Consider the following 16,885-nt stretch of genomic DNA (forward strand, 5'->3'; position numbering starts at 1 on the left):
ATTTGACTGATCCGTATTTATAACATGTGCCCTAAGTAACCATATATAAATCCGATAAAGCATGTAGGACTTTGAATGTCATATATAAGGCACGTTGCAGAACGTAACCTTCACGTACCTAACAGAGATGATTTTGATTTTCAAGCCATGTTCAACATTGATTGACATGGACATAGTTTCTGCCAAAATACATCAGTTGTTATCAAGTCAAACAATACATTGTGCTGTAGTTATAGCAGTAGCCAAGGTAATTGTAACAGTTTTGTTCAAGGTAGGAGGATAAAAAGACATTGTAAAAATACATTCAAAACATAATTTACCAGAAGATAAAACAATCTCTTTTTCAAGGGAAGCGTGTACAGGACGAGAGATTAATGAATTAAGCTTCATGTAAAGAAAACTAAGAAAGTGACCTGCTGTTTCCATGTCTCTTTGAAAGTTTTTTTATTTCATCAAAGGTGACCAGTCCCTTTCATTTCAATGTTTTCTGTAATGAGGTCAAGGCAGCTGGGCCAGAGTACTGAAAAGAAAAGGTATTTATTATTTATTCATTTTTAAATAAAAGTCTTTTAAACCAAGAAAGCTTTTGATTTTGTGTTGGGATTCATTTTGAAAAGTCTGCCAGTGAGTTCTCTGAAGGGCAGCCAAGGACGACTACTCACCCTGGACACAGAGGAGAGGAGTGTTGGATGAGAGCTCTACAGACTGTGGCCGCCCAGAAGCCGAGAGTGGTCTCTGTTAAAATGGCAGCAACCCTCTTTTGGAAGCAATGAAAAAAAACCTGATGTTCTACTATTGGATCTAATAAAAAAAATGATGGTACGATTCCAAGATACTGTTGACCAGGTACAGTGTTTTTGGGAATATAAGGTGCATTTAAAATACTTTCATTTTCTCAAAAATGGACAGCTTTAAGCCTTATTTATTAACTCTGGTTGTTCTTACTGAACAATTGTATATTGTACACAGCACTTTTATTTTATTATTTTACACACAATTATTTCCAAATGTTTTAGTGCTGTTTGGTATGCCACAAAACCACACCACTTGATGGATTGTCAGAGCATTATGGCTACGGTAGTCAGAAGCGTTCCTGACTGTCAAGGCTGTGAGACGGTTTGTACTTTCAATAACTTTATTTGATATGGGACCCACAGGTTGCTGTAGGCTACAGTAAAAAAAACAAAAACAAATCACAATCTCTTTCTTTCCCCTTCTTCTCAAAAAACAAAACATACTTCCTCCAAGTTATTAACCTTAATATAACCCACAACTTAATCACTACGTTTAGTATAACAGCAGAGGTTGTGGATCATTGTGAGCCGAGGAGCTTTAATATATTTTACAAGGTGAGTAATCATTAACAATTTCATGTTGAAAAATGGATGCAGGTTTTTTAAATGTATTAACTACATGAACATGTGGAAAATGTAGGTAGGTAGGTAGGTAGAGCTTTATTGATCTCTCAGGAGGTCTCCTTTGGGAATTTTTTTCTCCCCAATTAGACATAGCAATACAGCAATTATTCATAGAAATAGAAATAAGAACAAAAACAAAGATAATAAAGAAAAAGAACAAGATGATACAATCTAAGTCTAAAGATAAAGAACATAGATCAAATAAAAATAACAAAGACAAAGGATACAAAGACTCACATAGAATAGAACATTATGATACCTTCGCTCCACTCCTGCCCCCGAACTCAGAATTGTACAATCTAATAGCCCGAGGAATGTATGAGTCCTTGAATCTGTTAGTTTTGCATCTGGGAAAGAGCGAGAAATTAAACAGCCACTATTTCGTGGACTCTGTCCATTACAGGGAACATATTATTATTGTGTGTGCGTATATGACCCCAAAATGGCAGGTTCTTACAAAGCAGATATCAAACTCAAAGCTATCTAGTTGTTTGATGTGCCATATAATCCGAAAAACACGACAGTTATTTCATTAACGCTGTGTTCAAAACCAGTTTACTTATAATAAGCTAACATTAGTCATGGTTCTTAAAATGGACATTCCTGCTCTACTGTTCACAAATATGCTAAAGAGGGCCCAGACGCGATCCTTGGAGCACACCAATGGGGTTACAGCATTGTTGAGAAGAGATTGAAGATTGGTGTCATCAATGAGGCAGAGGTCAAATCATTACTTACCAACAAATGCAAATCATAATTGGTGAATTTGAGGGATGTCATTTACAGTAGATGGAGTTACAAATTAACCTTAACTGGGTCTTCAAGGAACCTTTTCGGGTGAGGCAATAACATTTGCAGTATAATGTCAATTATTAGAGGTAAATAATGAACAGTTGGAATAGTATGGTAATTAAGTCAGAATTACTGGACAGTACATTCAGTTTTGAGCTAAGTTCCTGAGGTCCATAGGAGTACTTCATTATTCATATTCTTACAAACACTAGTCCTGACCTTTTCTCTGCTGCTATGGGAGCTTCCAAGAGATCATTAAAGCAATTATAAATAAAGTCCTTTCACTGCAGGGGGCGCTAATGAACCCTGAAGAAGTACAGTAAGTAAGCAAGTAAGTAAGCAAATAAGTAAGCAGATAAGCAAGTAAGTAAGTAAGTAAGTAAGTAAGTAAGTAAGTAAGTAAGTAAGTAAGTAAGTAAGTAAGTAAGTAAGTAAACAAGTAAGTCAATATAAAGATGAGCAAACCTAGAGGTAGAATATGGTAGAAACTAAATAGAACCAATGTTTCTTTACATAATTATTCTTTCAGTAACATTAGCTACTTACTGCTTGCTTTGAAATGTACTATCCAACAACAAATGAGATAAATGCAACTCTAGGATAGACTAAATGCTTTCAGGAACATGGTCCAGACAAAAGCTGGAATTATCTACAAAGCTATTTTTAAACAATAACTACCATCAAACACACTGTAGTCCATGAAGAACTGTGTTTACACTTCATGTGTTTGAGTTAAAAGCCACTAATGGACAATAACTCTTGACCAGCTGTCAACGATTAACGCTACTTCAAAAATGTGTCTTTTTATGTTTGCTATCGCGCTTAAACCTTTAGTCTGGGTAGAAAAAAAATGTTATTTGCTGCAGCAAACAAAACCTTAATCTCTTCGCTATTTAACTTGTTCTGCATGTGAAATCTGTCTGAGCAACTATGTCAGCTGATATTTTTTAATATAACTTATGTATTTTAACTGATGCTCTAGACTTAAGCTTTTGCAAATTTGAATGTCCTTGTCAATCAGCTGCGCCAAGTTCATTTAATACATTTATATGTCTTTATTTTATTTAATATCACTATGGAATTATGTTTTGTGTCTCATTGTGGAACGATAACAGAGGATATATTGATCACTTCCAAGATGCAACTTCACTAAAAGTGTGCACACATAAATGTAATAAGATGTATTTGATTTGAGAAGTGCAAACCTGTTTTGGCCCACCCTAGAAGACAATATTAAGAATATAAGTATATTTTTGAATAACTCCCCATGGTAAAAAAGATGTATTCAATTAACAGAATTATTTGTTTGTATATCTTTGTGTGACCTGTGACAGACTGGCATCCTGTCCAGGGTATCCCCCACCTCTTGCCCTAAGAAACTGGGCTAGGTTAGATAGATTAATTTTGAACACAGTGCGTTGTATCTCGTTCTGTTTTGGTTTCTTATTTTTTTCAAAGGATGCTATACATATGAAATATGATCAAAAATAAAAAATGAATGGGTTATTCTCACAGTAGTTGAACAAACGCATCAATAGACAATTTTTTAACAGTATAACACATATTTGTTATTTGACATTTGACAAACCGAGCTTGGCTTGCTGTGTCTGGAGAATCACTCGTACTGCATTCCATTGATGCAACATTTGTGACCTTAAACCTAATTGAGCATCAAACGGACCAGAAAAAAAGTTCTTCTTTTGTTGCAGTAAAGATGTGCCAACTTCTATCATGTCAGTCGAAAGGATCTTACTTAAATTGTTGGATCCAGAACAGAGGAGAAGACAGCCTGACTGAATTCATCTTTTTCCTTTAACTGTCAGTTTTATTAATTTCATTGTTCAAATCATACATTTACTTTGTTACCTGTTTTTCAAAACATATACTGTATATAAGAAGCATGACTTTTGTAGAAATATGATTTAAAATGTCTACATTCATATAATAGAATTACCTTCACTGCAAATAGAATTTCAATATTAGAATGAACTACAGTCAATTATTATTCACAGACAAATGTGATTACTTAACAATATAAAAGCTTATTTGTTGTCCAATTTATGCTTTGAAAATGTTAAATATATATGTTTAAATTGAAGTAGGCAAGAGTGTGTCTGCGTTTGTGTGACTGACCTTGGGGTTGATGACCAGGTATGTGACAACTCCGTGCTCCTTCAGGTAAGAGTCTCGACTCTGTCCCTCTCCAGGCTCGACCTTGTACGAGCCTTTCAGGTGCTCCAGTGTCACGGACGAGATGTGGACCCTCCTGAATATTACAAAATGAAAAAGTCAAGATTATTTGGCAATACTGTCTATTTCATACTTTCAGGTCCTCAAGCAGATGTTGCACGACGGGAAAATCCACATCAGACAATGGATTAGCAGTATTTTTACACATTTATTTCCAAATGTTGCTGACTTGGACGAGTACAAAAATGTATAAAATTACTTTAAAACCATTTACTTTGTGTGACTACTTGGTGCTCTTTTATTAAAGTGTGACCCGAGGGCCACATGTGTCTCAATGTATTTATTCGGACCTCATGAGGTCTGAGTAAAACTGTTAGAATGATCAAGAGGAAATGTTTTTGATAGCAAACTAACATATTTATTTGTGTTGTTCATTATTTGTTTAACTCTACATTAAGTGTGTTTAAGATATTTGTCTTGCGACTTTTTACTTTTTGTTGTCCTTTAAGCTATTCTTGAACCCTAAAAGTAATTATAAATAAGAAGGTTGAGGATTTTTTTTGTTTTTAAGAAAAAGTGATTAAATATATTATTAACAATTAAAGTACATTTATTTTATTCAATTGCCAACTCCTGGTCTTACGCAATGTAATGCAAAGGGTCCACATTATAAACCCTGAGGAGCCAAAGGAAAGAAATGGTGAATAAAACAAGCCACGATGTGATTGAGAAAAACACATTTTTCTTTCATCTTGTTTTGTCAGACAAGGAATACATAGAAAAAGTCAAAAGAAGGGATAAAGAAAAAGAGTTGAATAATGAATGAAATAATTGTTCGTAAGCTGTTCCACAATCACTTTTATGGGACAACACTTATCATTAGTTTCCTTTCAGATCATGTTGAAAGTTTAGATCATAATAAAATGGTGCAAATCTTATTAAAGAAACCAAACAAGTATTTTAACTGGTGGATATAAATACATGAAGAACCCTCTGATTCTCAGAGCAGTAATAAAACATATATTTATCATTTTTCCACGGACATTGTGATGATGATTTCCTCGTAAGAAAGAAAGAAAAGGTTTATATAAATAAGGAACATAATCACGCATCACATTTTTAGTTTCTTGCGATCAATCACAATCCTGTTTTCTCTTAAAATCTATTTTTCAGCATACTCCCTGTCAGAACACATTCCAGTCCGACATGTCCAAAACTTTATTGGCACAACTACCTTTCGTCTCGCACATGAACAAGAGACTCACACCTCATTGTCAACAGCGGCTATGGTTCGCTCTGCTGGCAGCATCATTACACAGACATGTTTCAAGATTCACTATCACCATAATGTGCATCAGTGATTTGGGTCACTTTCTAATATACCGGGAGCATCACAGTCACTGTTTTGCATGAACAAACTATTTATTACGATGCTCGACACCAAACTCACAACTGTGGAGCTCATGGTATGTTTTTGTCCTATCTTGAATTTAACCACTAGATACCATAGACTTGATTATTTGTTTTCCTATGTATATTCCATAGGATTGATGCTTTGACACTCTAAGAGCTATTTCATTGACAACTTCATAAATAAAGTTGTGTTTTTGAATGAAACGCGTATGCCCAAATGGATCTTGGATTTCCCAGATCGTGTACTACACTACTAATACAACTGAGTTTTTGGTCCCAATCAGATTTCCATAAAACAAGGCTAATTGAAACAGGCCGTTGTGCATGTGTTCATGGATCGTGCAGATTTCCCAGATCATGTACTGAGACTCCCAAATAATCTACAAGTGTAATGAACTCTCACCCTGGAACTCCTCCTGCCTCCATGTGATTGGCGAGCGTTACGTCATGTGACCAGACGTCATACTGCCATTTCCGAAGCCCGATGACGCCGCACAGGACGTTGCCAGAATGCACGCCCACACGCATGTTGATATCCACCACAGTGGCATCCCGCACCTTCCTGCGAACAAACCCAAGATGTAGAAAATTCTACACACTGCAACAAACAGGTTTTTATCTGGGGTAAACTAATAGCGGTGTTGATTCACGGCTGTTTAGTCACAAAGCAGATAGCGGGATACAAACAGATGTTGAGCCATTTGGAAAGAATGTTTTCATCCAGGAGGCTTATCTTATTGTTTCATAGTGTATTGACTGAGTAGTTCAAACAGGGAAATCTGGCATTTAATTCTGCTCTGCGTGTTTGTTGTGTCCTTGTGTTTGTGTGTGAAAGAGCAAAACAGTGCTGGAGAGGAGAAAGAGGCAGATTTGGTGGTTTACTTGATGGCCTCACACATATCCAGGCCCATCTTCACGCAGTTCCTGGCGTGCTGAGGCAGAGACTGTGGCAGACCAGACACGCAGTAGTAGCAGTCTCCCAAGATCTTGATTCGCATACATTCGTTCTCCTTGAAAAGAACACGAAAAAAAAAAGTAAATGAGAAAAGTCACCTGTAACAGACATCTTTGTTAAAGAGATCCGGAAATGAATCAAGCGCTTAGATATTTTTAGAACTGGAAGAGTTTGTCGGACAATCGTTTCAGGCCCTCAGAGACCGGGTCAGATGTTATGCCAACTGTCCTTCAGCCTCATATAAACACACACCCACATACACATCACACTCTCGCTTCCACATGTGGGATGTCTAACAGCTCATCTCCGGGCCTGGTTTATGTAATAGCAACTTCGTCAGCAGGAGGACCACACTGGTGGGCACGAAGCCCAGCGCCTCACTTACCTGTTCAAAACATGTTGCCCACAAGACCCTCGGTTTACAACCCTGGAGGAGATTTTTTCAAGGACAGAATTTTTTGAGCATATTATCTTCTTGTTCTGGATTCAGGAGATCAACTGCCGATATCTTAATCTCTAGACCTGGGTCTGGACTTGACACAAAATAATAGTATGTATATAAATAAGTCATATATGAGTTAGCAATGTTAAAAAAGTATAGGACATTAATTACTTTTGCAATCTGGTCAAACTTTCCAAAGAGTTCATTCAGCATATGAACCAGTTCCCCCGGAGAGCAGTCGCTGGCCAGTCGAGTGAATCCAACTATATCGGCGTATAAGATACTGCAGAAAAACACAGACATGATGAACATAAAAGGGGATGTTTTAAAGGGTTAGTTCACCCAAAAATATAAATACCTAATGATTTGTTATTACATATTCTTCATATGTCAGAATCTAAGAAACTCTGTGAAAGTGTTGTTGAGCCATGTTTGTGCACACTTGAATGTTAGGGAGATATTTGAAGCAGAAGAAAGATTTAAGAGGCAATCACTCAAGAACAGAACAACCTTATCAACATTTAAAAAACCGCAGAAAAGTTTCTTCTGCTTAACCTGGAAGTTGTATCACCTAAAATATCTGAAGAATGTGATAAACAAAATAAAATGATCGTTACATTCCATCCATTTTCCAACCATGAAAGAAACAAATGGTTACGCAAATTGATTCAGACCTAAATTTGAAGTTTAAGTAGAAATGAGAAAGATAAACAATTGATTTTATCTTCAGAACAGTAAATTGATCAAACTTTGTTCTTTAAATCTTGTATTACAGAGTCTGTAGACAATTACATTTTCATGACATGTGAGGTCTGGTGGTCATGTGATGACTGGACGGGTCAGCCAGTATAGTTTCTAGAAGTGATGGGTTGATGAGGCCTCATAAGGCATGATGCTGTATCATGATACAGTTCCGAGGCCACAAGATGGCACCCTCAGTTTGAAAATGATGCCAGGTTTCATTGAATTAGTAGATCAGAATCTAAGATTATAAAGCAGAGGGAGCCATCTAGTATAAAATTTAAGAGACTCTATCATAAGTGCCTTAGAGTTCAAATAGGTAAGGAATATATCTTGTGATTGTGAGGGGTAAAAAGAATCATCACATAAAATAACTTAATAAATGATGCCAAAAGGGCTGCTTTAAAATAAATTAAATCCTACATCAACTTAATCATTCACATTGTTGGAAGTTTCCTTTAAAGGTTTGTTAGGCCAATCTTGGCACTAACACCATGATGCTATTTTAATCCAGTATGTCTTTGAAGGAAAATGATGCAAAATAAATATTATTCCCTTGTATAAAAATGAGGACGAATCCTTCAAATGCAGTACCATTACATATTTATAGGGACACTGCAATCCTCTCATAATATTCCCTTTTCTTGTTACGCTGAAATGCATTTTTCATCTTTGTCTATTTGAAAACTTGTTGCCTGCGTTGTCATTGCTTGGCCTCAGAATCTTATCCTTGCTGTTTTGAAACGTCCTCATTATGTTCTCCTCCATTATAGACCAAGGAGATACAGTAATAGTAATCCTGGATTTGAGCATTCTAATCCTAAAGCAATATCATGGACACTAGACGTCGTCTAATTTTCATAGCAGAGTGGCGTCAGTGTACTCTGGAGAAGGGTTTCATCCAAATTGAATCTGGCCACTAGAACAAGAACATAGGGGAAGGATTAACTAAAGATTAGATGGAGAACAGAGAAGAACAGAAATCGACATTTGAGGGCAAGATAAGAGCGGACAGGCTTGGACGAGAAGATGAAAAGAGCAATCTTCAAATAAGATTAAAGTAGAAAACTAATTTCTCTGTCAAGCAGGAGGATAGGAACAGACAGCTCTTACCTCACATTGGTGTGGCGTTGTACGTAAAGGTTATGAAAGTTATTGGTGCTTTCAGTTCGACCAAAGTTTGGCCCCTGCAACCTCTGGATGATCTCGGCTTTCATTACTCTGGCTATATGAGCCGGCAGTAAAGACAGAAGAAGACGCTCCTTCGCAAAGAAAGAAATCAACAGAAATAAGTAACAACTCATTTAATAAACTCTTTGACAATTTAAATCCAAGAAGCGACAAAAAAGAGATGTAGCAGCTTAAAAGTAAAAATTTTTTTAGTCTGTCTGGTATATTCTTTGACTCTTGTATCATTTGGAATGAATACAAAATAAATTAAAAACAACAAGTAAAATAACTGCGTAACAAACAGTGGGAAACAATTCAATACTTATTTTTAATGCATGTTTTGAGAGAGGAAAGCCATTAAACGTCTACACAAAGGCAGTTCATAAAATACAACTGAGCACATCAAAAAACTCGCCATCTGTCGAGAAGTCATCGCCAATGTGGAATTTATTTTTAGATTTTAACATTTTTTTTAAAATAAAAAGAGACTTTTGTGTGCATCTCTGTGTGTGTGGCTGAGGTGGTGTGGTGGAGAAACACCTGTGCAAAATCAACCCCATCAGGAAACAGAGGGTGAAACTACAGCAGAGAACCACTGACAATGACTACAGGCTAGTTGTGGTATGATAAGCCGATGTTAAGTTCACAAAATTGCCAAAATTCACCACAACTAAAAAACATTTAGAAGGATAGAACCAGATCTCCCTTATGACAAGTATAATTGAAGTACAATTGTAAGTCATATCCACTCAAAGCTTATTTTTAGGGCTTTTAAAGGTTTATGATAAAGTGATGATGGTAAAAAAAAAAATTGAATTATTTAGAGGACAATTTAGCTGTTGTCTCTGGTTCTGTGGTCCTTTAATATTGACAGGCTCAAATCCCCAACCTCGCCTACTCTGTTGCAATTGGTGACACAAAGTGACACCACAGAGGTGCCATCAAAGGACCCTAAAACCGTTACTCTTGCTACAAAATGCAGTTTAATATAGAGTTACAAAATACAAGAGTTGATCAGTGTGAAGTTAGAAAGAATTGTTCTAGGTCACTTCAGAATCGAAGGACAGTTGGCTCAAGATAATCATTTGTTTGTCCCACAGTGGGGAAATGTGTGACATATGTCATTCATCAGTATTGTTTTGGCTCTACCTTAAAAGTAGAAAATGATGTGACAGAAGCTGTACTTTTTCACCAATGACTTGGGATATACTTTGTTTTTTGCTTTTTGTAAACAGCAACAACTTAACTGTCGGATTTGTGGCCCCTGGGCCAGAGTTTGATAAAACATTTTGGAACAAAAATGGTATTAAATGCAGGATATTTGAGCAATAAAACTTGGGTATTTTCACACAAGCAATACAAACCCTAAAAACCCATAATGAAAACAATTACAAAACAATTTATAATGCAACTCAAACAACAACACTTAGGAGGCTTGTCCATCATGGCCGTGTGTGTGTGAGAGTCGCCCGAGGGGTATGTGAGTCATCAATGCAGATCACGGTGAAGAGGGTCATTACATTCTTCACACACCACAGGCTCATTTCCTAAAACACAGCAGCAAATTAAGTAGATCGAGGGTTGAGGGGGAGAGTAAGTTCTAAAAATAGAACTCTTCAACACACCCACTTCTTTATTTATGCTGCACGGAAAGCATCTGAACCATCATCTTGACTAAGAGGTAATAAAGTCTGAGGAGCTGAACTGTTGTTCACCTCATATGTTTGAGTTTATGCTAAAGAAAAAAACATGAGCGTGTTACTGTATGGGCTCGGAAAACTTATTTTAAACAAACCCCATGCACTGTGTACCTTGACAACAAGTCACATATTCTGACAAAACCAACGCAGAAGTTTCCAAGCCAGATGCCATGGCGATCAAGCTACAACCTATTATATTATTAATGACGAGTTGAATGTGTTTTTTTATTCAAGAAATAGTAAATGCCATGTCAGAGACTTTAATGTCAAGAAAATGTCACTGCATAATAAATATCTCTTCAGTTGGCTCCACCCAAACTGCAGAGTGCAAGGTTTAAAAGTATTAAATGAACACAGCTATTAAAGCACAACTGTTATAGTCATTTACAGTTTTAATTTCTATAAAATATGGTGCAGTTGTTTGTTAAAAGAGATGACTAAAAGTGACCCTTCAAACTGAGAGAATCTCATTGAACAGTGTGTTCTTACAAACCTTCCTTCATCACATCTGATAACATGTTCTCTTATAACCACAGAAAAGTCTTACCTCTGCTCATTTCTCTCCATTCGAACAACATATTGTGAGCTAATATTACATAAAAGTTCATCTTTCCTTACACTAACAAAATACTTTTTAAGATGTGTTGAATGCTTACCAACTGTGTCACCCAAGTTTTAGCTACTACAGGTAAGTTTTAAAATTCATATTAGACTTTAAACTCTTTAAACCAGAAATGACTAAACATCCACAAATCTGAAAAACACTTAAATACTATATTAATATGGAAAAAAATGAATCATTAGTTTCAAAGTACTTTCAAATTGTTGTTGTTTCTAGGGAACAACTAGAGTGGTTTCAAATGTTAAGTCGACAATATCAATGGAAATGCAGGGCTTAGTTGTTCCGTGAAATGTTTTTAAAATGAGTGTGTCCGGATGCAAAATGTCATCCAATGGGAAAAATAATTGATTCATTCTCTTCTTTAATAGTCCAATTTTATTAAAGATATCTAGACATTTTGCACTGCTTTCGTGATGACAACCAAAAGTTGGACGATAAGGCAATGCTTTTAGGCATTCCTTGTCTTGTTAGTCACATGATACACACAGGAGGTTCAACTTCATTTATAACCACTGTTTCAGGAACCACTGATCTGCCTCTAGAGCCCATTGTGTATCTGTGTATGTAAGTGTGTGTGTACCTGTTGATGCTTCTCAAATTCAAGCTTGATGGGGGATTTTATGCAGTTGCACGTGTCTTGGTAGGTTTGTCTGAGGGCCAGGTCCATCAGATGCTTGTGGTACGCTCCCACCAAGTTTCCACAAGCGAAAATGATAACGTTGGCTAAAATCTGCCACAAACAAAAACATTGGACAAAAAAGCCACATTAATTGTTGAGAAAGGTTTTCAGATTATACCTGTGTGACTCTGTCTTCTTACTCATTGCTCTGAAAATCCACACTTAGTGTTTAGCATCAAATCAATTGATGCTTTTTTATTGTTCCGCTTGTCGACGTTTACCTGCATGTGCTTTAATGGTTTATTGTACCATTAGTGCACATTATACAGGAAAAAGTTGATTGATTGGTGTTTTACAAGCTTATACTTGGACCATTCATCGTTGGCCTTTTGTCAGAACTAGTGTAAAATCCAATAAAAACGTGTTTACACAACGATCCCTCTATCACTCATTCATTATTTAACATTTCTTCCTGGAAGAACAGCAGATGTTCAATATCTCTTATTGGACCGTACGTTTACCGAATGCTAGCCTGTGGTTCTCGCGATTTGTTAGGAGTCAGCCTGACTCAGGCCAGTGTCAAAGTGTGTTTTGCTGAGAAGGGTTACCTCAGATTCACTCATGGAAGGGGATCTTACCTGCCAGACTAATGGTTCCAGGTCTGTGACAGTTGAGGCCAAACAGATGCTGAGGGTGACAGTGTGGGAGAAGCAGGTGATAACGCTGGCGATAATGGCTCCTCTCATAGAGAACGGCAACATGGTGTACACAACAAACACGATGAACAGAAAAAAAGACACCTGGAAATAAAGGACAAGATTAATGTTGTCCGGTTGATCTTCCAACAGCTGTACATACCATAGTACTAAATCATTTATATTTTATCTGTGATGAGCACATCCGACTTTCTTACAACCCCATTTTTCCCCGTCGGTCCACCCTTTCCTGTTGTTGTAGTGACATGTCGAGCCGGTCTTTTTTAAATGAACTCTGACCTCCCTGCATGTCCTGTTTCCACTCTTTGCCAGGTTCAAGGTCCATCTTTTCTGCATGTATGACATTATCAAACTGCTTGTTCTCTCATTTTAATGAAGTGTTCTATCACATGAAAGTGCCTCACCTTTTCACTATAAACATGAAGGGACCCTGAATGTGTCCTGCTTCCAAGTAAACAAAGAACAGAAGTTAAACATGATTATGAAATTGGGGGGGTGGTTTCTAAGAAAAGAACAAACAAAGGAAGACGACAAAAGTAAGATGAGGGCTTTAACTTTGTTGCTAGGCAACGAGCAGCAGTTGTCAGTGTAGATTAGAAATGCCTTGCATACTGTATACTAGCCAAAACTCTTTAGCTGAGGGATTGAAAACTGTGTATTGAGGTTGGTTAAATTGCTATAATCCCACAGATCACTGCATGTGTCTCTCATATAGACTCTCACACGTCGTTGCAATCTGCCCTGAATCTAAAAACAACTCCAACAGCTCCTTGAATTGGCAACCGCAGCAACCATCACCCCAATTTATCCCGCCCATATTTCAGTCATAACTTTCTACCCTACCTACTATCGTGCTGTTTTACAAACTAAGCAACTGGAACTCTTCCTCCTGGTTTGCACACTATCTTCTTTGAATTGGCTACATCTCTTTTATCATCTTCAACGCATTTACTGACATGCCATGCAGTAAAAAGCACAACTGAGAAAAACTTGTTGTACCCCTTGAACCCAAGTTATTTTACCTGGTATTACTGGTGAATAAAGAATATATGTTAAATGTAAAAAAGGTGGATCAAAGAGGAAGAATTGTAGCTCTTTGTAAATCTTCTAGAGGCTTAATCCAATAGTTACGTTTATTACCGTCACCATTAAATTGAGACTCTGATTAACTAAGGTGATGGAACTTTAGATTTTTCTTAACTTAAGTGATACTTTAGATGTCACCTCAAATGTGATATCTAAAAGAATGTTGATAGCTCGACCCTGCTTCCCCAAATGTGTCACACATCTTGGATGTTTGCACCTGCATTTGCTTTTTGTGCGCTTTGTTTTGAAGGCTTTTCTCTGTACCACAACTTGAAGTGTTGTCTAAAGCAATAACGCCTAAGTGTTGGATTTTTATCCCAAAAGGGTCAATATATCTTATCTCTGGTGATACCGGACCCTTCCTGGTGTCTGAATCAATCTTTAAAGCAATTATCCAGCCACAGACGAATCCGTCTTGTCCAGAAGAATTTCTTGGCCATTCCTGTTCAATACTTCTTTAGATTGGACATGTCTGTAAATGTCTGTAAAGTTTGTTCCTGCTCCAAAGTGCTTTTGGAAATTGTGCATCATCATCATGTCTTTTAAAAATACTCAAATTCAAATCATCAAGGCTCCTTATATGTCTTTTTCCTGAGTCTAGACAGCTTTGAAGATTTACATCTGGGAATGATGTCCCTCTCAGAGGTGGTTAACATATCCAAAGTGCTAAAGGGAGGAAGGGAGAGAAACGGTAAAGGGATATGAGGTAATTATACCAGAGCGATGGGGTGAAACGAGTTGGTGGATTTAGAGCAGGAGGTGAAGAAACCAGGAATTGATCAATTGGGAGTGAGACAAGGTGATGAAGTAAGTAGAATTCATCTGTCAAATAGTCTAGCACTGAAAATGAAGTGTCTTTCAACTGATTTGCCCTCATCTGGCACATTGAACTCATCTACAGTTTAATTCATTGACAGAAATCTTTTCATTTTGAACGATAGCCTGCAGATAAAAAAGTTAAATTCTTTGAGAATGAGAATCAAATAAAGCTCCCCTGAACTTTTGTTTTATCTCGAAATGTCAACTTTTTAATATTGAACAATAGCATAATAACAATTTAGTAAATGACCCACAAATTGTTGGGTTTGTGTTTTTTGGATGAATAAAACCCCCCAGTATGGAAGACATGTCAAATCTTAATATAAATCCCCTTGAATCAATAATTCTATCTCTTAAAATCACCATTGAGAGACCAGATGCACCAACCTGGTCCCAGGGACTGAGTATTCCTCCAGAGAACATGAACAGGTAACCCATGATCACCAGACACGCCCATATGAGCAGAGAGAAGAGCTGGAGCATCCGTTTGAAAATGGACTCGATGCAAACCAGGACAAATATGGACAGGAACAGGAAGAGAGCAGCTGGCACTGTGATGAGGAAAGCCAAGTGGTCCTCCATATTCTGAAAGGAAATGGAAATTGTCACTTTTTCAAATGTTTACATAAATAAGACCAAACTGTTTCATCCAGTCTCCCTGTCTTGGTTCTACTCAAGGTTTCTGCTTGTGAAAAGGATGTTTTTCTTCACCACTGTTGCTCATTGTTGGAGCTCATTGGAGCTCTTTTTCTCTTCTCTTATATATTGATATTTTAAAGGTTGAGATTTGACACGTTCCCATATTTCCAACTTTTTAATGTTTAAGTTTATAATTGAAATTTAGGAATCTAGTTCCACAATATGTGTATGTATATCTGAATATTCCCATATTAACGGTTTTCCAAACTTATGGGAACTTAAGAACCTGAGCTATACCTTCCCATAACTACTTAATTTGGGATTTTCCGATTAAGAAAAAAGTCATATCTAAACTAATTCTATTGCTGCGACGCTTCTACACTACGTTGTGCACATGTGCAAGTCTGTTGTGCTTTCAAGCTTATTGCTATCAACTCTAGTACTAATGCTAAAAAAAATATTGAATTACATGAAAAATACATTATGAGTAATTGTATTAGTAGAAAAATCGTTGGGTTTTTCTTGTAATTATCCGAGCAGTTTGTGAGAATCTGATTCGATCTTGATTGAGCAAGTATCGGTTCAGAAGATTCAAAGTTGGCACAATACTGACAGACATTAATCAAAGCCAAATTAATTTCACATCTGGATTAGCTAAATGTGTATTGTCCACAAATGATTAACAAAAACCCACAAGCAACAGTCGATTCGTAGACAGACAGTCTGAGCCTGGAGAATGTGCTACTGTATCAGTTCTGCAGCTAACCGTTCAACTCAGCATTTTAAAACACTACAATGGACACACACACACACACAAACACATACAAACACACACCCCAGAGTTATCAGTAGGATGATTGATAGGCTGATACTCACCACAAGGAATTTTAAGTGACAAAATAAAATAAGGAATTGGGTTTAATTTAAAATATTATATATATATACATGAATATACTACTTTAATTGATTATGTTTTGAAATAAGTGGAAAGTATTTAAGATGGATCAGATGACCCTGTAAATAAATAAAACCAAATTAAACAACTTAGTACCTCGCAAGTTTTTCTAAAGATAAGGAGAGAGGTTCAGAAAAAGTGTTTTCAGAAAGATGGTTATGTTAATAGTTGATTATGTGAATGATTTAAAAAGGTCAAAAGTTATACAAAAGGTTAATTAATGGTATCAATAATGATGAGATAAATGAGGTTTGGAACAAATAGAATATATTTTCAAGTGTATACTAAAATATAGTTTTTGTCAAGGATGGCTCCTGGGGTTCCTCCCATGATGCATTTGTTCATTCATTTATTGGCCACCAAAGGTGATTACGTTCAGCCAACAAACATTAGGAAACAGCTACAGAGAACTACTGTTATACACACTGATTTTGAAAAGGCTTCATGTGAACAGTGAATGAAGGCGAGGTAGTACGAGTCTACATCCCAGAGCTGCTGAGAAACGTGAATTGGATCCTTGAAAGGATTTAAGAAGGACTGTAGACTCGTCATTCAAAATATATAACAACTGTAAAAACAACAGTTGTTATATATCTTGACTGTAGGGC

General features: G+C 36.7%; 1 protein-coding gene across 3 annotated transcripts in view; it reads right to left on the reverse strand.

Moving 5' to 3' along the window:
- The window catches only part of adcy2b (adenylate cyclase 2b (brain)), a 360,789-nt gene that overhangs the window by 17,776 nt on the left and 326,128 nt on the right, over positions 1-16,885 (reverse strand). For all 3 annotated transcript variants that reach the window (XM_087787525.1, XM_087787524.1, XM_087787523.1), the window contains 8 exons: positions 15,071-15,268; positions 12,701-12,862; positions 12,024-12,173; positions 9,065-9,213; positions 7,382-7,493; positions 6,696-6,823; positions 6,217-6,375; positions 4,344-4,476 (listed from right to left, as the gene is read on the reverse strand). In XM_087787525.1, coding sequence (XP_087643651.1) covers positions 4,344-4,476; positions 6,217-6,375; positions 6,696-6,823; positions 7,382-7,493; positions 9,065-9,213; positions 12,024-12,173; positions 12,701-12,862; positions 15,071-15,268 — 1,191 coding nt within the window. The remainder of the gene's footprint in view (positions 1-4,343; positions 4,477-6,216; positions 6,376-6,695; positions 6,824-7,381; positions 7,494-9,064; positions 9,214-12,023; positions 12,174-12,700; positions 12,863-15,070; positions 15,269-16,885) is intronic.

Source organism: Callionymus lyra, chromosome 3 (genome assembly GCF_982586985.1).
Source record: "Callionymus lyra chromosome 3, fCalLyr1.hap1.1, whole genome shotgun sequence".
NCBI classification, from domain to species: domain Eukaryota; kingdom Metazoa; phylum Chordata; class Actinopteri; order Syngnathiformes; family Callionymidae; genus Callionymus; species Callionymus lyra.